The 18,893-nt window shown below is 51.4% G+C and overlaps 4 protein-coding genes across 8 annotated transcripts in view; 2 read left to right on the top strand and 2 right to left on the bottom strand.

The window, feature by feature from the left end:
* Nucleotides 1–10,811, bottom strand: part of RMDN3 (regulator of microtubule dynamics 3) — a 26,727-nt gene extending 15,916 nt beyond the window's left edge. Inside the window, exons 1-5 of one of the 4 annotated variants that reach the window (XM_006932642.4) lie at nucleotides 10,438–10,537; nucleotides 3,767–3,936; nucleotides 3,195–3,407; nucleotides 715–907; nucleotides 140–283 (exon numbers count right to left, since the gene is read on the bottom strand). In XM_006932642.4, coding sequence (XP_006932704.1) covers nucleotides 140–283; nucleotides 715–907; nucleotides 3,195–3,381 — 524 coding nt within the window. In that variant the 5' untranslated portion in view covers nucleotides 3,382–3,407; nucleotides 3,767–3,936; nucleotides 10,438–10,537. Of the gene's footprint in view, nucleotides 1–139; nucleotides 284–714; nucleotides 908–3,194; nucleotides 3,408–3,766; nucleotides 3,937–10,437 lie in introns of those variants that run through there. The other 3 variants (XM_006932641.5, XM_019832665.3, XM_045059523.1) reach the window with 3 other exon arrangements.
* On the top strand, nucleotides 9,841–14,123 carry GCHFR (GTP cyclohydrolase I feedback regulator). The gene is made up of 3 exons (XM_003987271.6): nucleotides 9,841–10,464; nucleotides 12,395–12,489; nucleotides 13,614–14,123. Exons 1-3 carry the CDS (start codon nucleotides 10,429–10,431, stop codon nucleotides 13,735–13,737), a joined length of 255 nt encoding a protein of 84 aa, XP_003987320.1. The 5' UTR covers nucleotides 9,841–10,428; the 3' UTR covers nucleotides 13,738–14,123.
* CB3H15orf62 (chromosome B3 C15orf62 homolog) lies at nucleotides 12,395–18,893 on the top strand. Of its 2 annotated transcripts, XM_045059524.1 has the most exons (3): nucleotides 12,395–12,489; nucleotides 13,614–13,615; nucleotides 14,838–18,893. In XM_045059524.1, exon 3 carries the CDS (start codon nucleotides 16,944–16,946, stop codon nucleotides 17,469–17,471), a length of 528 nt encoding a protein of 175 aa, XP_044915459.1. In that variant the 5' UTR covers nucleotides 12,395–12,489; nucleotides 13,614–13,615; nucleotides 14,838–16,943; the 3' UTR covers nucleotides 17,472–18,893. The 2 variants fall into 2 exon arrangements, with proteins under 2 accessions (XP_044915459.1, XP_006932699.1); XM_006932637.5 differs by lacking the exons at nucleotides 12,395–12,489; nucleotides 13,614–13,615 and having other exon boundaries at nucleotides 14,507–16,640; nucleotides 16,743–18,893.
* The window catches only part of DNAJC17 (DnaJ heat shock protein family (Hsp40) member C17), a 41,677-nt gene continuing 37,099 nt past the window's right edge, over nucleotides 14,316–18,893 (bottom strand). Inside the window, exon 11 of the mRNA XM_003987269.6 lies at nucleotides 14,316–14,513. Within this exon, the coding sequence (XP_003987318.1) occupies nucleotides 14,391–14,513 (123 nt within the window). The 3' untranslated portion in view covers nucleotides 14,316–14,390. The remainder of the gene's footprint in view (nucleotides 14,514–18,893) is intronic.

Raw genomic sequence — 18,893 nt, 5'->3', positions numbered from 1 at the left:
TCTGTGCTTTATTCATTTATACCCTTACCTTGTTCCAAAAATTATTCACGCAGCTCAGTGTGAATTTTCTATATAAATAATATTTTCACAAAACGTAATCCAGCCGAAGCCACAACTGCCTCCAGGAGAAAAAACTCACCCGCCTTCGCTCTCAGCATCTGTGAACGTGGCTCCTGAGGTGGCCGTGAAGTAGACAGAGCTGGAGCCAGTAGAGTCACTCCTCTCTCGGGCAAAAGGGAATCTCCGCCGCCGAGCCACTCTCTGGCTCTCTTCCATGTGGGATCTGAAAAGCAGGCCCCTTTAGAGAGGGTGCCATCAGGCCCCAGCCTGCCTGTTTTTCCCTTCTGCATGAGGGAAGCTCTTAACTACTGCTGCTCATTAAATGGCCAAGAATGGACAAAATCCTGGGTCTCTACCCTTAGGAGAACAAGAAGGGCAGCTCCCTGGCCCAGCCCCATTGGGCACACCAGGTAAGTCAGAACAAAGCATTTCAGCTGCTCCCACAGACCACCAGGCCCCAAAAGCAGCAAGGAACTTACGAAAGGCAAGGTACAAGCATACAGCTTCCCTGCCAGTTATGGGAGAAGCTGTAAAACTGGCTTCTTCCTTAGGGACTGGCAGCAAAGGCCAGGACACGGCTCAGCTGAAAAGCTATAGGGGCTGGGAAAAGTTGAGGGGCGGGGGCGAGGTGGGACAGAAGGCCGCATCACTCACCGGACCTCCCCAACAATCTGCCCGGCAAGCCCCTGCAGGCTGCTCCTCAGCTCCTCCACCTCCCGCCGCAGGGCCGCCAGGCTGCTGAGCACAAAGTCCAGGCGGTCCAGCACCTCCTCCTGCCCTTCTCGTGGAAGGCTGGGCAGCACTGCACCATCTCCAGCCTCGCCTGGGACTGCCCGCAAAGGCCTCACTGAAGGAATGACAGCAGACAATGACGCTCATGAGATAGAGTGAGGAAAAGATCTTGGACCTGGAATTCAAGAACACTTGCTTCTCACTGGAGCTCAATTTACAAAAACCCTTGAGGCTCAGACAGTATAGGTTCACAGGTAGGTCCTGGTAACAAGTCTCAAGTGACTATTCAAAGAAAAAAAATTCCAAGATCTCAATCTATAAACAAGAGCCCACTCTGTTCCAAGAACCTTCCACAGCAAGGCAGGTAACGTAAAATGCTTGCAAGACTTTAGTACCCAAAAGGCAGGACACCTGCCCTGCCAAAGGAAAACAAAACCCCTTACGTGCCTAGCTCTCAAATACCAGGCAGTCGATACTCAACACACAGCAAAACTAAAATTGAACTCAAATTCTGATCTTTCATTTCACAAAGAATAGCAAAGACAACTCTGAGCTCCTCTTCATTTAACACCATCATAGAAGGGCAAAGAAAGGGGCAGTTACTAAGAGCAAAGGTATACTGGGAATACCCCATCCACACCCCATGGGAAAAACACCATTACCAAGCCCTCAATTGAGTTCGGGTAAATTCCAACAATAAATGCTAACATCTGGTAGCTACCTAAGGCAATTGGCCTGGAAAATGTAAAAATAGGGAAGAAATAGGAAGGCAGGACCCACAGTCCAGGCAAGCATAAATGTGTTCAAGGACATCTAGTGACAGTGTAGGTCCCCATGACAATACATACCCAACAGCATTCAAGAGCAAGAGGGGCACCTGGGTGGCTCAGTAGGTTAAGCAACCAACTTCAGCTCAGGTCATGATCTCGCAGTTCATGGGTTCAAGCCCCGCATCAGGCTCTGTGCTGACAGCCTGGAGCCTGTTTCGGATTTCTCTCTCTGCCCCTCCCCCACTTGTGTGCACGTGCTTGCTCGCTCTCTTTCTCTCTCTCAAAATTAAACATTTAAAAATTTTTTTAAAAAGCATAGAGCAAGAAAGATTGGGGGGGAGGCGTGAACACACTGGCTTGATAGGAAGAGCATGCGACCTTGATCTCAGGGTGGAGTTTGAGCCCCACCTCAGATGTAGAGATTAAATAAAATTTTAAAAAAGAAAGGTCTCTGGGAACATGCCACTTTCTCCAAACAGCAGAAGAAAAACTGCTAAGAAGTTACAAACCACAAGGGAAAAAAAGGAAAGACTAGCACACTCACAATACTAGGTTAGCAGCAGCTTATAAAATGCTGGCCAACAGGTGCAATCTAAATTGATAACTCTAGGGGTGCCTGGGAGGCTCAGTTAAGGGTCTGACTCAATTTCTGCTCAGGTCATGATCTCACAGTTAGTGAGTTCCAGCCCGCATTGGTCTCGGCGAGGATGGTGTGGAGCCTACTTGTAATTCTCTCTCCCTCCCTCGCTCTGCCCCTTCAACCCTCTCTCAAAGTAAATAAACTTTAAAATAAATAAGTTGATAACTCTTTGAAGACTCTTCTAAAACTAACTTTTCCAATCCATCTGGCATTTGGTAATCAGAGAACACCCATTCCCAACTAACATGGGGTGAGAGGATATGAATGCGCCTCTATTACACACACATGAGGAGAGTGGCTTGAACCAGCCCTAGATGCTTTGGTCAAATGACTTAAGGTCAAAGTTTCGCAAAACGAAAGCACTACCCATTTCAGCTGTGGCTGGAAGCCAGCCACATTCAGCTTCAATTGCAGTAAATGCACTCCCAGTTCCATCCTGTGGAAGTCCACAGGACCAGGTGACCAGGCCCAGCCCTGCCACTTAATTGCTCTGTGACAACCTCAGTAAAGTTACATAATCTTTTTGAATCTCAATTTTCTCCTAAGAAGGATTAAAAAAACCCTGAATAGTCTATAAGTTCCCTTCAAATTCTAATACATAATTTAATACATAAGTCTCAAGACTCAATCCCCATAAGATTAGTTTTCCCTTTTGCCTTCTTTTGGACTTTTTCTCTACTTATTAAACACTTCACCCACCACTAAGCAAGTGCCTTTTATACACACATAGCACGTTGTGGCCTGAACTAAGCCTGAAAGCTAAACAACTTCACAATATACTTTCCTGGAATTATACGAAGAGGAAGAGAAGAAGAGAAGAGGAAGAGAAGAGAAGAGAAGAAGAGAAGAGGAAGACTGCTTTCCTTTTCAATAAACTACAAACAGGTGAAACTCTCACGCACCCCCACTCCGTTGTCCTGCTAAACGCAGCCCGGACCCTAGGCCCATTCGTCAACCATGACTGTGGCCTCAGGGGACCGGCTCCTACCTACCCTGGCGTCCGGGTTCTGAGGTCTGTGTGTAGTCCAGGGAGTTAGGTAGGCTCTGGCTGTGGCCGTGGCGCTGGGTCCGTTTCCACCGCTGGCTGTAAAGGGCACACAGGAATCCAAGGCCCGCGGCGGTGCCCAGCAACAGTCCCAACCCGGCCTGGGCGCCGCCCAAGACCCCCAGTCTAGACATGCTTCATCTGCAGCCCACGTGAGCCACTAGAAGCAGGCGGGCAGGGGGAGAGAGATTCGTGAGCGTGGTCCACCCACCCCGAAGGCCGAACCCCTGGAGATATCTCCTTGTCCAGAACCTGAGCTCCCGACTACCCTCATCCCCGTCTGGACCCTAAGGTTTCCGCCAGACTCCTGTGCGGGACTGACGCGCCTCTCACCCAACCTGGACGCAGCCTCCTGTCCAACACACCCGCAGCCCTGATCTCAAAGTCAGGTTTCTGGGCCTCCAACTCCCTCCCACGACACTGCAGACAACAAACCCGCCGCCCCGGCTGCAAGCTCCGGGCCTCCCCCGCGCCCTCGGAAGGCACCCTAGCTGGCAGCAGATCGACTCAGACCCTTACCCGACCGCTCGAAACCACGGGGACAGCAGCCACGGCCGCGGCCTCTCGCTGTCAATGGCCGTGACGTCATCAAGCGGCGCCAGCAGCCCCACGCGCCTCTAGGAAGGGGCGGAGAGATGACCGCTTGAGGCTCTGCCTCCGCCTTTGCTTTTTCCAGGGGGCGGTGCCAGCTGGGAGCGGGAAAGGGGAACCAAAGAGGGAGGTGGAGAGGGAAAGAGCAGAGAGACTTCTGGGTCGGATACTACAGCAGTACCACATTCTGGCCAGTTGAGGTTCCATTTCCCTCCAGTCACACCAGTTTTCCTGCTGTTCCCGAATGTCTTTCTCTTTGCGTCTACTGTTGCTTCTGCCTGACCCATCTGGAAACACCACCCCCTTCCCGCCTTTCCTTGACGCTCTGTCATAACTCAGACTTTATTTGATTTTGGCTTAATTTGTTCATGCATTCTTAAAAATGTTTGTTTATTTATTTATTGCCTGGGGGGTGGGCAGGGAGAGCGGGAGGAGCAGAAAGAGTGAGCAAGAATTCGGGGCAGGCTGGCCCTGTCAGCGCACAGCCCCATGAAGGGTTCGAACCCACAAACCAGACCATGACCTGAGCCAAAATCAAGAGTCCCAAGTTTAACCGACTGAGCTAGCCAATCTCCTCTGTTCATACATTTTTTACTCGAACCATTTACTAAGTACTAGATAGCACCTTTGGCAGTTCAAATTAGACCAGATAAATTGTTGGCTACTCACAAGAGGTCCCTGAGTCATCAGGGGCAGCTTCTCCCTGCTGACACTTAATAATATAATAGATGCAAACCCCAGCACTAAAAAAAAATCTTAAACCTTGCGTTGTCTGTAGTACCTTAATCAACAGGATTATAAACTGTTTTTCCATTTCCAGAATGTAAATGACATTCATTCCTCTAATGATAACATTTTTTAAATCTTTGGGTGAGGCTGAAACTTGAGTTGATCTCTAATTGCTTATATTCGTTCAGATACCATTTCATTTTTAAAAAATCTGTATTCATCAGGATTTCTGTGCCCACTGTGAAAATTAATACAAGGAAACCTCTACAGTAGACAGAGGATATTAGAAGGGAAGGCTGGAAGGGGGAACCATTCCACTTTATGTCAATTACAGGCAGAATTGTCAATTATAGACGCATAACAGAAGAATAGCAACAGAAGAGAATCATCAAATACAGGCTCCAACAGAGAAGGATGCACGATGATTGCATCTCCTACAATAAATCAACTACCCCTGCAACTCAGCCAAAGAGAAACCGTCATCACCTAAACTCTTGTTTCTTTCCAGTGGATTCATGTTCAGAACAACTCCTCCCAACTTCCTCTTTCTTCTCCATAAAATAACATTCCTTTCCTTTGTTGAACTTGCCTATGGTTTTGCTGTAGCTTGCTTGTCATGGATTACAATTCTCTGCTATTCCTGAATAAACCTGTTTTTGCTGGTGAAATAACTGGCAGTTTTGTTTTTTCAGTTTAACACCACCATGGCCTATTGATTTTTATAATCCACTTATATAGGGGCGCCTGGGTGGCTCAGTCGGTTGAGCTTCCGACTTCAGCTTGGGTCATGATCTCACAGTCTGTGAGTTTGAGCCCCGCGTCGGGCTCTGTGCTGACAGCTCACAGCCTGGAGACTGCTTCAGATTCTATGTCTCCCTCTCTCTCTGCACCTCCCCTGCTCATGCTCTGTCTCAAAAATAAATAAAAACATTAAAAAATTTTTATAATCCACTTTTGTGATTTTATGCAACTTCTTGCAATTTAAAAAACTAAAAATACATAGGTCACCGGAGTGGCTCAGTTGGTTAAGCGACCAACTCTTGATTTCAGTTCAGGTCATGATCTCACAATTCGTGAGTACGAGCCCTGCATTGGACTCAGTGCTGTCCATGCGAGGTTCTCTCTCTCTCTGACCCTCCCCTGATCGTGCTTGAACTCTCTCTCTCAAAATAGACGCTAAAATTTTTTTTTCAAAACAAAACTAGAGGACTATGATTCCAGTTTTATCATCAGCATTTCTTGCAAGTTAAAATTTAGTGACAACTGAAATATCTACACCAGCCCTCCTCAAATCCTTGACTAGATATTATATACATATATTTTTGAAGATTTTATTTGTAAGTACACCCAACTTGGGGCTCAAACTCACAACCCCAAGATCTAGAGACACATGCTCTCCAACTGAGCCAGGCAGGCGCCCCTTGACCAGATATTTATTTACCTTTTAATTGTGAGATAGTTTACAAATAAGAGAGTACATTTAATGTATATATACATTATAAAGAACAATTTAAAGGCAACAAGGTTCCCACCCACAGCTTAAGGAGTAGAAATTTACCAATACCTCCTACTCATTTTTAAGGATTCAGTTCAAATACACTGAAATACACTAACTATAATTGTCTTGGTAGTGAGAAGAGTGTTTTTAATATAATTTTTCTATTGTTTTTTCTCACTTTTCTGAGATATGCAGGTGTTTCTTTTTTTTTTTTTAATGTTTTTATTTATTTTTGAGACAGAGAGAGACAGAGCATGAGCAGGGGAGGGGCAGAGAGAGAGGGAGACACAGAATCCAAAGCAGACTCCAGACTCTGAGCTGTCAGCACAAAGCCCGATGTGGGGCTCGAACTCACGGACTGTGAGATCATGACCTGAGCCAAAGTTGGACGTTCAACCGACTGAGCCACCCAGGTGCCCCTGCATGTGTTTCTTCAGTCATTAAAAAAAATGTTAACTTTTGGAGAGAATAAACATTCATTTCCTTTGGGGAATCTTTCCAGCCCACCACCTTGGTGGACTTCATGTTTTTATTTTTCTTTGCTCCTGAGGTTTTGTTACCTCTATTACACTTGGTTCCGTGATTATTTGCTTTCTAGCCTGGCTACCCAACTGGAGTGTTCACTCCTCCAGGATAGGGTTCATGCTCAGTTTATCTCCACATGCCCTGAGCCTAGCACAGCTCCAGAGCAGAAGCCACCCACAGAAGCTGAATGTGGAGGAAGGAAGGAAAGAAGGAATAACCAATATCCAGGCCCTGCCACTTAGACAATGCTTTCATGATGAAAAGCTGAGTTGTGGAAGAGCAATCTCTCCTCTTTCTGCAGGAGAGGAAGATCTGCCAGATAAACTGATTGTGGCAAGAGGCGAGGCCAGATGGGCAGACCAAGCAGAGGAATTCATTTCCCCCTGGATATTAAAGATGTTATCGTGCGGGCATGTGGCTGCCAGAGCAATCAGCAGTGGGGTGGGTGATTCTGGATGGAGCTCTCTATCTTATGCGGCATCTGCAGACCAGTTTTTCAAATGTAATAAAGCCCTGGCAGCCTGAGATTTGCACTGCCTTCCCGTCTTCTCCCAGGCCCAGTCCAGCCTGAGAGAGGACAGCAGAGCAGACCCCAGATTCCTGTCCTCCTCTCTGACCGGAATAGGCAAGCCTCATCTACCTGGCTCTCCCAAGAGAGGCAACATAGCCAAGTGTCTTGGGACTATGGCTCTACTCTCTGTGTCTAACCATTAACATACTTAACACTTACTTTCTTAACAAATTATTCTTCCTAGGGGCACCTGGGTGGCTCAGCTGGTCAAGCGTCCTAGTTTCGGTTTTGGCTCAGGTCATGATCTCACCGTTTGTGAGTGTGAGCCCCCTGTCAGGCTCTGTGCTGATGGTACAGAAACTGCCTGTGATATTCTCTCTCTCTTTCTCTCTCGCTTCCCCCACCCCAGTTGTGTGCTGTCTCTCTCTCCAAAATAAATAAATAAACTTAAAAAATTTTAATATTTTAAATTAAATATTTAATGGCTATAAAAGGATATGTATAACACATGTAAAACAATAAATATTGAGGACATATATAACCCTTAGCACCCGGGTCCTAGTGTGAGAAAGAGAACATCACTTCTGCCTTATAAGACTCCTGCATGGCTGTCCCCACCCGATTCCTTTCACTTCTCTCAGAGGTAAACACTGCTCTGAATATTATATTTATCATTCCCTTGTCTTTGCAATTTAATCACATATTTTTAATAGAAGTATAATTTAACCCTATATATTTTTCATCCCCAAACAATATATTGTTTAGTTTTGCAAGTTTAGAGCTTTAAGTATAATTAGCATATGTTTTCCCATGATTTACTTTTTCACTTAGCATTTTTCATTGCTATGCAGTCTCCATTGTAGATACTCTACCTTGATGGGCATAAAAACTGTTGCCATTTTTTTGCTAATTACAAACAGTGCTGTTATAAATATTCTTGCACATGTATCCTGATGAGTAAGTTTTCTTGAGGTTTATCCAGAAACGGTTTGGCTGGGTCATACAAATGCACAACTTCAACTTTGCTAGATGATGCCAAATCGTTTTCCAGGGTGATTGTATCAATCATAACACTTTGCCATCCCAACAGTAGTGTTTCTGTTGTTAGACCTTTTCGCCCATACTCAGTGTTTACAGATTTATTTATTTAGTAAATCATTAAAGTAGTATCTTATTGGGGCATCTGGGTGGCTCAGTTGGTTGAGCAAAAGCCTGGAGGCTGCTTGGGATTCTGTATCTCCCTCTCTGCCCCTCCCGCACTCGCGCTCTTTCAAAAAAATAAACGTTAAAAAAAAATAAAGTTATCTTATTGTGGTTTAAAATGTAGCTTGAAGGGCACCTGGGTGGCTCACTCAGTTAAGCATCTGACTTTTTTTTTTTTTAATGTTTTATTTATTTTTGAGAGAGAGAAGGCGAGAGACAGAGAGAGAGCAAGAACAGGGAAGAGGCAGAGAGAAAGGGAGACAGAGAATCTGACGTGGGCTCCGTGCTGACAGCAGAAAGCCTCAACGGGCTCTTACCCACGAACCATAAGATCATGACCTGAGCCGAATTCAGTTGAGCGTCTGACTCTTGATCTCAGCTCAAGTCTTGCTCTCAAGGTTGTGAGTTCAAGCTCTGAGCGGGGTGTGAAGCTTCCTTTAAACAGAAAATAAATAAATAAAATGTAGCTGGGGGGCGCCTCGGTGGTGAAGCGTCCGACTTCAGCCAGGTCAGGATCTCGCGGTCCGTGAGTTCGAGCGCCGCGTCGGGCTCTGGGCTGATGGCTCGGAGCCTGGAGACTGTTTCCGATTCTGTGTCTCCCTCTCTCTCTGCCCCTCCCCCGTTCATGCTCTGTCTCTCTCTGTCCCAAAAATAAATAAACGTTGAAAAAAAAATTAAAAAAAAAATGTAGCTGGGATTTCTAATGACACTGAACAACAGGTTATCGGTTTATTAACCACTTCCATTCCTTCTTTTGAAAAGTGCCTATTCAAGTCATTTGCCCAAGTTTTTTCCTACTGATTTATCCTTGATTTGCAGGAGTTCTTTATATATCCTGAGTATTAATCCTTTGTCAGTTTAACAAATCCTTTGTCAAGCATGAGTATCTTATCTCTCCAGCTAAGTTGTTAGTCTTGGAGGTGTAGAATAGTGGGTAGAAAGTACGGAATAATAAATTAGACCAGTAAGTATCCTGTAAGATTACACCTGCCTATTTCCCTTACAGCGAGCTCCACATCTATCAAAGTGCTTGGGAGGCACAGAGCACGCCCTCTAAGTGCCCTTTATAGAGGTGAAGATTGTTCAAAGGCCAGGAAAGGTCACAGGCTGTGTCTGTTTGCTTTGTTTTTTAGAGAACCAATCACAAGACAGATAAAGAATCATGAGTTTTCATATTTTGAAACATCTAGATGAGGTCGTGGACACACCGAGGTGCACTTGCTGCTCCCACACTGGTGGCTTGGTGCCAAGGATGTACTTTGTTTTGCCCCAGGTGTTGCCTTGTGATTTTCTGCGCGTGCGCTACATCTTTCCAGCTTCGCGGGAAGCTCTCCAAAGCATGGGCCAGATTCCGTCGGTTTAAATCCCTCCGGGACTGGCACACAGCCAAGCGCTCAGTTCCTTTACACATTTACCAATGGGGCCACAGAAACGCAAGATTCCGCTGCTGTACTAGGAATTACAGTCAGGGAGGCGGAAATGCGCAGTACACACGAGTATTTTAGCTGCTGCCACAAGCCTCCCACCGCTTTCTCCTGGGCGCGGACGGAGAACGTGTACTGGGGACAGAAAGTGGGGATCCGCTAAAGACTTTAGAGGAGTGCCTGGGTGGGGTGGGCTGGAGCTTGGGAGGCTTCAACAGGGTCGCCAACTGCTCCCGGCTCCGCTTCACAGGGACGGGGGTTGGGGACCAGCAGGACTTTGGAACCTACTACTGGAGGTGTTGCAAGAAAGAGGGCGCACGCTCTACACGCACGCTTGGCACCACGGCTCGCTGCAGCCAGCCGAGCCCCGCGGGTCACCCCCTACTCCAGGCCGCGGGTGCGGGAGCGTCCTCCGCAACCCGCACCCCTCCGTCTGCCTGGACCACCCGCAGAAGCAACTTGGCCCTGAGTGCAGGAGGCGGGCCCCGAATCGCCCCGAGCCGGGGCGCGTCACGAGCGCCCGCTCCTGATTGGCCGGCCGCGGCTGTCACGGGCCGGGCGCCCTGGGATTGGTGTCGCCCGAGGCCAGAGCTGGAGTAACTGGACTCCGGGCGGCCGCTTGCAGTCCCGGAGCCTGAGGGGCTGGCGTCGGCGCCGAGCCCAAAGCCCTGGGTGGGAGCCTGGCAGGGACGCGCGCACCATGCCCTACCTGCTCATCAGCACCCAGATCCGCATGGTGAGTACCCGCCGCCCGGCGACTTGGACAGAGTTGGGGCCGGGCCCGTGCGGAGGGGGCTGCGACTGCACCTTGGCGCCTCCGTCTGAGGCAGCGCCTGCCAGTGACTGGATCCGGAAGCCGCCCGGGACACGCCCCCTCGGGCGGAGGAGCCGAGGCTGCGGAACCGAGTCAACCCGGAGCGCCGGACTCGGGGAGTCCTGGCCGGCCCGGTGCTTCCAGGGCCGCGAAGGGGGCGGGGTGCGTGCATCCCCGCGGCGGAGGGAACTCCAGGGGCTTGCGGCTCCTGACCTACCTGTCCGCCCGAGGAAGCCAGGGACCCCTGGTCTCATGGCGCAGCAACCACGGCCCTACACAGAGCCGCTCCGCAGGGGTTGGAGGTGGGGGTGGTGGGAGTGCAAATGCATGGGGGAAAGAGGTTTGAAAAAGAAAAGGACGTGCTGAGGCGCCAAAACACCTCTGTCAAGTGCCTGGCCCTCAGGCACTTCCAGAAAGAGCTATCCCTGAGCCCTTAGGAAAGACAGAAGGAGGAGACAGGCCCTGTGGTTAGAGGTGGGAAGACCATTCCGGAGTCAGAGTGATGTCCCTTTTTCTGGGTGCAATTTCGTCGTCCAAGGCAGAGTTGGTGCCTCCAGGAATCCCTTTTTAACTTCAGAATAGTTTGACTGGGCACCTCCGCCTCTTCCCATTCCCCCAGTGCTTTGGTGATCCATCAGCGGGTGCACAACTCTCTGGAGGTGAAGACAACAGGAGAGCTCACCGCGTGACAGGAGGGGTCTTGGCCGTGTCCTAGGACAGTGGCTTGAGAATCAGTTACTTGTGCAGTTGTTAAAATGTGGACTCCTGGGCCCCTCCCCAGAACTCCCCAAATACTAAGCCTGGGGCTTAGGAATTCGGTGCTCTTCAGGTGATTTTTTTTTTTTTTAATAGAACAGCTTTACTGATGTATAGCATACATATACCACAGAACTCACGAATTTAAAGTGTACAATTCAATGTTTTTTATTTTTAATTTTTTATTATTTTTTTTAAAAATTTTTTAACGTTTATTTATTTTTGAGACAGAGAGAGAGCATGAACGGGGGAGGGTCAGAGAGAGAGGGAGACACAGAATCTGAAACAGGCTCCAGGCTCTGAGCAGTCAGCACAGAGCCCAACGCGGGGCCTGAACTCAGACCGTGAGATCATGACCTGAGCCGAAGTCGGCCACCTAACCGACTGAGCCACCCAGGCGCCCCCAATTCAATGTTTTTTAAAGCATCCTCAAGAGTTGTGCAGCCATCACCATAATCAATTTTAGAACATTTCCATCACCTTCAAAAAACCTATACCTATACCATGCATGTTAGCCGTCATTCCTCATTTTCCCCCAAATCCCCCAGCCCTAGATAACCATAGGTTACCATTTCTATGGCAATATGTCGTCTTTTTGTGTCTGGTTTCTGAAAACTTACATGTTTTCAAGGTTCTTCCATATTGTAGCATGTATTTGTCTTTATTCTTTTTTTTTTTTCCAAATAAGATCCAGTGCATGTGTAGCTGTATCATTTTATTTATGCATTCATCTGTTGACAAACATTTAGATTGTTTCCACTTTTTAGTTTTTGCAAACAATGCTCTGAACATTCCTGTACAAGTTGTATGGACATGTTTTCATTTCTGTTTTCCAGGTGATTCTGATACACACAGACACGGGTAGTGATGCTTGGCAGGAAGTTGCCTGCAGTTGGGCAATGACCAGCTCAGCTTGGAGGGACTGGGGAGGCCTCACATGGCCTGGCCTGATCACTGAGGGCCAGTGAGTTTCCTCACCACACTCTCCAGCCTTGACCTGAAACTGGCTCAGGGCCAGCAGGCAGGGGAGGAAGGAGAGAGACCTTCCACCTCTCCCAGGCCGCCAGCCAAGCAGCCACTGTGGCTTACCTTGCAGGAGGTGGGCCCTACCATGGTGGGCGATGAGCACTCAGATCCAGAGCTGATGAGGTATCTGGGGGCCTCAAAGAGAAGCGTCTTGGGAAACAACTTGTAAGTAGTGGCATTCTTCGGGATCTCCCTGCCAGCCCCTAGACCTGTCCGTTTCCTTTAACAAAACGAAGCCCAGGGACGATGCCACCGCCCAGCCTCAGAGGCCGTGCCTGCATCCTGGGGTCCTGTCTTCTATAGGGTCGGTCCCGTCTGCGGCTTTACCGCAGCCCCCAGGCTTGCTCTGAAAGCATTCTCACTGGGCCTCCCTTCACAAGGGAGCCCCAGGACCCAGTCCAGCTGGGTGTAGGACTCCATAAGTGGACTGTTCTTTACTCTGCCCTCTCATCTTGGAGCTGGACCCCATCAAGCCAAAGATAGGCATAGAAAAGCTTCTCTCTTGAAGAGCTGGCTGAGTTAAGAAAGCTGAACTCTGGAAACGGGCAGCAGGCGGCCTGGGTCCTACTTTCAGCTCAGCTGCTGCCTTGGAGCTCATGAGAAGGGCTGGCAGAATGAGCCTCAGTTCAAAGAGGGGAAAGGGGAGGCAGGCTGGACCCGGGCCCTTGGTCAGGGTTGGAGGGCTGAAGCCAGCCCCATTCCTTTCCCGTGAGCCATTTGTCTCCAGATGCCCAGCTTGGGGCTTGAGCCCTTTATCTGATCGACAACCCTGGAAGAAGGGACAGCAAGCATTCTCCGTGCTAGAGAGCAGCACCCAGAGCCACTATTAGGGGCCAACCTGTTGCTCCAAGACTGCAGGACAGACAGGGCAGCAAGAGGGGGCAGAGCCCTGGGGGAGGACCCTGGAGAGAACAGGCCATTCCTCCAGAATAGTGCAGCGGCCCAGGGCACATGGGGCTGTCATCAGACTAACATGGGCTCTAGGATCTCAATAACATTTGGAAAGCTACTTAGCCCTCCAAGTTTTATATTTATAATTATAAAATGGGAATAATAATGGTACCTTCCTTAGGGTATCGGGAAGAAGAAAGAAGATATGCAAGCCAAGTGCTTAGCTGGGGAGGGGGTGGGGAATGTGCACTTAGCCTGGCACCTGGAAGGCACCCAGCAAATGTCAGTCGCTACTAGGATTCCTGACAAGGCCTAGTCATCAGCAGATACTAGTTTTACTTGGGGAGCCTGTGCTGTATATCCCCTCATGCTGTCCCCTCTTCCCCTTCTCTTCACAGTTGTGAGTACTTTGTTAATGACCCTCCTCGCATAGTCCTGGACAAACTGGAACGCAAGGGCTTCCGTGTGCTGAGCATGACAGGCGTGGGCCAGACGCTGGTGTGGTGCCTGCACAAGGAGTGACCCTCTCACACTGAGGAGCAGACGGCACACCCCTCTTTTGAGCGGTTGCCATGGCCCCCGATCCTGAGTCCCCGCTCACTCACTGCCCGGCCCCTCTCTTCCCAAATTGTCATTTTCCTCAGCCCAGCACCACTGGGCAATGAATGGCCTTTTCTGAAACTTGCCTCAGCCAGTGGGAGAGGGCAGGGCCCCTGCCCTGGTGCTCCCAGCAGCCCCTCCAGCTTCTGGGCCTGAGAGCCCTGGAGGAGGCCATGTTCTGTGGGAGCCACGAGAGCCAGGTTGTCCCCGGCCAGAAACTGGGAGCCCGTGAGGAGCATGGCCCCAGGACTGGGCGGGAGGGTCCTGCGTAGCTAGTCCAAGCCAATAAAGGACTGTGATGAGTGGTTGCTCCTCTGTGCTGCTGGCCCACTGACTCTGTGTGGAGCACCTCCCTGGGGGTCTGCCCACTCCTGGGAGGGGAGCCAGGCCTGGGTGGGTGGAACCCTCTCAGGCAGAGCCCAGAAACCAGGGCCATGCTTGGGCAAGCCAGCACCCTACGTCCACACAGGCAATAGAGGTAGACTCTTGGAAAAAACAAAAAACAAAAAAACCCAAACTTTATTGGTGCCGTGGAAGACGAGGGCTTTGGAGGGGAGTGGGCTGGAGGCAGGAGGCTATGTGGGCTGCCCCACCTCGTCCTCCTGCTGCATCTGGGCGATCAGCTGTTGCCGCTCGGCGGCCTGGCGCATGCGCATCATGACGAGGCTCTCATAGTCCCTCTCGGACAGCACTGAGCCCTGGCGGACAGAGGGGGACAGGAGATGGTCAGGGCAGCAGGGCCCAGCCACACAAAATCTAGACTTGGAGGACTGGGTCTACACAGAGCCAAGGTCTTGAGGCAAGGAGTGAGGATGCCCGGGACTTCTCGGCTGGCTCCCCTCTAAGCCATCTCAAGCAGCTCTCAACCCCCCTCCCCGCAGGCCTTCCATCAACAGTCAGCCCTGCTTCAGCTTCTTGGGCTGAATCACTTCATGTTCCAGCCAGGCCCTGTCTCCCTCCATTTCCTCTCCGGCCTTCACGTGACACTCCTTTCCTCTACCCGTGGCTCCTGCTTCTCACAGGTTTGCAGTGAAGGGGTTGTCCCGAGGTGCAGAAAGCCACTACGCTTCGCCAGGTGGAGGCGACAGCACCACCCCCTCCCAGCTGCCCACCTCCCTGTGGTCTGGCTCCTGTGGGACATGAGAGAAGGGAGCCCTACCCTGGACCCCGCCTCTGTCAGCCCGCCCTAGAAGGAGAGAGAAACAAGCATGAAGCTGTTTGCCTCTTAAAAATACACACCAGGGCTGCTGGAGGGCAGGGCCTGTGCCTTTTTCTTTTATGATCTTGCCAGCACAGTGTGGGGGATTAAAGAGTGCTATATATCAAGAATCAAAAGAATAATAAACAAGCAATCCAATGGGCCAAGGCTGTGGGGTGGGGAGGCAGCTCTACAGGAGACTTGATCCACCAAGCCCACACCCTGATAAGGTCTGCAGTGGGAATTAAATCACTTCTTCCATCAGTACAGCTGGAGTGGCATGAAGCCGAAGCCCACCCCAGTTGGCCAGGAAGTGAGCCGGGCCGGGGGGTTGCAAGGCAGAGCACATTGCTAAGCCCTGTTCTTTGGTACACCACTCGAGTTTGCACTCATGGAATTATCCAGGGGGAGAGTTCAGTGGTCAGTGACCTGGGGGATAAGAAGGGAGTGGCTGGGGTTAAGATGCCAGGCCTTGGCCAAGTGGTATGAAGTAAAGGGTGTACAGAACCAGGAAGTGTTACTCAGCCCTGATCCCCCTGCTTCTCGGAATAGTGCCAGCCTTGCTGTTTCCAGCCACAGCAGCTTCCAGGAGAGTTGTCCTCCCAGCCAGGCCCACCCACCTAAGGCTGGCCCAGGGTACTGCTGACACTTCAGGGCAGCCCTATGTGGCCTTTCCGCAGAGGAGGGACCACGAATAAGGCCCAAGAGGCCTGAGGGGAAGGCCTGGAGCATGGCGGGAGAGGAGACAGCAGGACCCTGGCCCTCAACTGCTCTCTCTGGCCCTGAGGCTACCGGAGGAAATCGAGGAAGATGAGGAACCGCCAGACTGGGTGTTAGGCCCAGGAGAGGGCAGTTCTCCCTCCCCAAGGTAGTGCTGCACTGCTGAGAAAACTTAAGAGTCACCCCGGCATGCCCTGAGCCCAGCCCTGGGAGGAGCCAGCCCTTTATAGACATGGGGCTGCTTCCCGTTAACACACCCTCTGCCCCACCCCCATACCTGCAGGCTTGGCTAATGAGGGCCTGTCACCAGGCCGCAGGACTGAGTCACCCACACCAGTGACAGGTCTCTCTTCCTTCCCCAACAACTGTTCCACATGCCTGCCTTTCAATTAACTCCCACCCTCCCTGAGCTCCTCCCTCCCAGACACACGAAGGGGCAGCTGGGGAGCAGGCCCACCAGCTAGGGCCCAGGGCAGTGGGGCTGTGGGGCAAAAGGAGGCAACGTGGTGACACACAAAGCAGGGCTGCCCCCCAAAAGTCCCCAGGGGAATCCTAAGCTTCCCTGTGCCTTGGGGTGTTGGCCACGGCTGGCCCAATCCCTGCATGCGGATGCCGCAATTACCTAAGAGCATGAAACCCAGCTTCCCACCTGACTGAGTCACCTGAAAACAATAACACGTTCCCCACTGCCACACACCGGCACAAACAGCCAAGCTACTAATCAGAGCCCGGGAGCCGCCGTGGAGAGGCCTGGCCCTGTGCTGCCCTAGAGCCAGGCACAGGGGCCAGGGAGGGAAGGTGAACTCAGGACCACCAGAAGCCAGGCGCTGGGGAAGCAGCACAGGCCACTCTCGCACCACAGAGATCCATCTCTGACACCACAGGCGCTGCCCTCACTCCGGCTCCAGTAAGTGCTGCTTCTTCCTCTTGGGATTTTTTTTTTTTTTTTTCCATTACCCTATCAAGTAACCAGGCCACTCCTGTCCCTCTGGGAAACTCCTGTCACCAGGAACTCCCGGTTCTCTACTCTCCTGGACAAAAGTGCCCTGTTCCCAGGACCCCTTCCCACCATCCAAGATGCTTCTAGACCACTAGGGCTGTCTCCCTGATTCTTGCCATTGACTGCTCCAGTGGGGACCTAATGCTCCCTGGCAACTCTTGAACTGGGCTGCTGAGGTACGGAGCTTGTCTGCTGGCTCCCCTGGGTGCCATGGAGACCTGGCGGAAAGGCTCCTTCCGCAACGCCTCCTTCTTCAAGCGGCTGAGCCTGGGGCGGCCGAGACGACTCCAGCGACAGGGCAGCGTGCTCAGCCAGGCCAGCACGGCTGGCGGGGATCACGAGGAGTACAGCAACCGAGAGGTCATCCGGGAGCTTCGAGGGAGGCCAGATGGACGGCGCCTGCCTCTGTGGGGGGACGAGCAGCCCCGGGCCACCCTGCTGGCCCCACCCAAGCCTCCTCGCCTGTACCGAGAGAGCTCCAGCTGCCCCAACATCCTGGAGCCCCCACCTGCCTACACTGCTGCCTACACGGCTACCCTGCCCTCGGCGCTCTCCCTGGCGGGCACCCTCCACCACTACTCTGAAGAGGACCTTTTGGACACTCCCCCCTTCCAGAAGACACCTGCCCCAGACCTGAGTGATCCCTTCTTCTCCTTCAAAGTGGACCTGGGGATTTCACTTCTTGAGGAAGTTCTACAGATGCTGAGGGAGCAATTTCCCAATGAACTTAGCTTCTGAATGGAGTGCATGGAAGGCAGAGGTGGGGTAACTGGAAGAGCTGGAAGCCTGGAGGCCCAGGGAAGGAGGATACAGTTGCAGATTAAGAAAAAGGTAGGGACAGACATCCAGGATCCTGCCTTCCTTCCGGGTCCTGAACAGTCTTCCAGGTTATCCTGGAGCAGAGGGACAGAGGGACAGAGGCAAGCTGGAGGAAATGTCTTGAGGGGGTACTTGCTGGCGGGAGCCCTGAAGGCAGCTGGCTAAGCTGGGGAAGGGAGGCCATGCCTGTAACCACGGGGACAAGGCAGAGGCCAGCAGAGGGGGAGGGGAGCACCAGGGGTGAGTCAGGGAGTGGAGGACTCACACTGAGCAGATCAGATGGGTGCCCTGCAGCAGCTCCTCTGAAGCCACTGTTTATAGAGAGATGTTACAGGGCAGGTCTAGGCAAAAGTGGTCTGACCCAGGCCAAAGAGGAAAGTGGGGAGACCTGAGGGAAGAGCCACTAAGGACATGTGGTTGTTCAGATTAAAATGAGGTAAAATTAAAAATTTAGTTCCCTGGTTACACTGGCCACATTTCAAATATCCAGCAGCCACACGTGATTAACGGCTACCACATTGGACAGCGCCAGTTGAATGTAAACATCACTGGAGAAAGTCCTGTTGGACAGCACTGGCAGAGACCAGGGCCCGGAGCCACCAGTGCCATGGTGGGGTCGGGGGGAAACATCTGGGGGAGGGAAGGGCTGGCAGAGCAGGAAGAGTGAGGCATATAGAGGTGCAGAGTAGACTCAGGAAAAAGGCCACACAAATCATTTCCAGAAAAGAGACACGAGAGACACACTGCCAACAGAGCTGCCCAGAGCATGCCCTGGTGCCCGAGGAAGGTGTCTGTAGGGAATGCCAGCCAAAGGCACAGACACGGCTTGCAAACGGGTGCTCGGAGAGTTCCCAGAATTACTAGTGATGGGAGCCCTTGGGAAATGTAGCAGAAAGAGTGGCAGATTTCCCTCCTTCTTGCCCTGGGAGCACTGGACTGGATCAGAGGATGGACACGAAACTCGTAGCTGTTACCATAAAGAGGCTCAGCTGGTCTCCAGAACTGTCCACAGGATTGGGGAGCTCTGCCTTGCCCAAACCCCCCGATGATGGGGACTGCCGTGCAGGGCTGAGCCCCCTGGGTCAAGGCCATAGGCTCTGCTACTGCCCTGCCCTGTGGCCTGGCCAGAAGACTTGAATCCAGAGCCCAAATTGGCTGGGCCATGTGGTTTTGACACTCCAGGCCTTATCAAGCGTGGCAGAGGGGGAGAGGAAGCTTCAACGCACACTGCTTCCATACCCAAACCTGCGGCCCCTCTCTCCCGTCCTCTGTGTGGATGCGCTGAGCTGAAAGGCTCCCCTCCGGACGCAAGATATATGAATAAAGTTCTTTACAACATGG

This window comes from Felis catus, chromosome B3, assembly GCF_018350175.1.
Source record: "Felis catus isolate Fca126 chromosome B3, F.catus_Fca126_mat1.0, whole genome shotgun sequence".
Classification (NCBI taxonomy): domain Eukaryota; kingdom Metazoa; phylum Chordata; class Mammalia; order Carnivora; family Felidae; genus Felis; species Felis catus.
The sequence above is the reverse complement of the archived record's forward strand: the minus strand, read 5'-3'. Positions and strand labels throughout refer to the sequence as shown.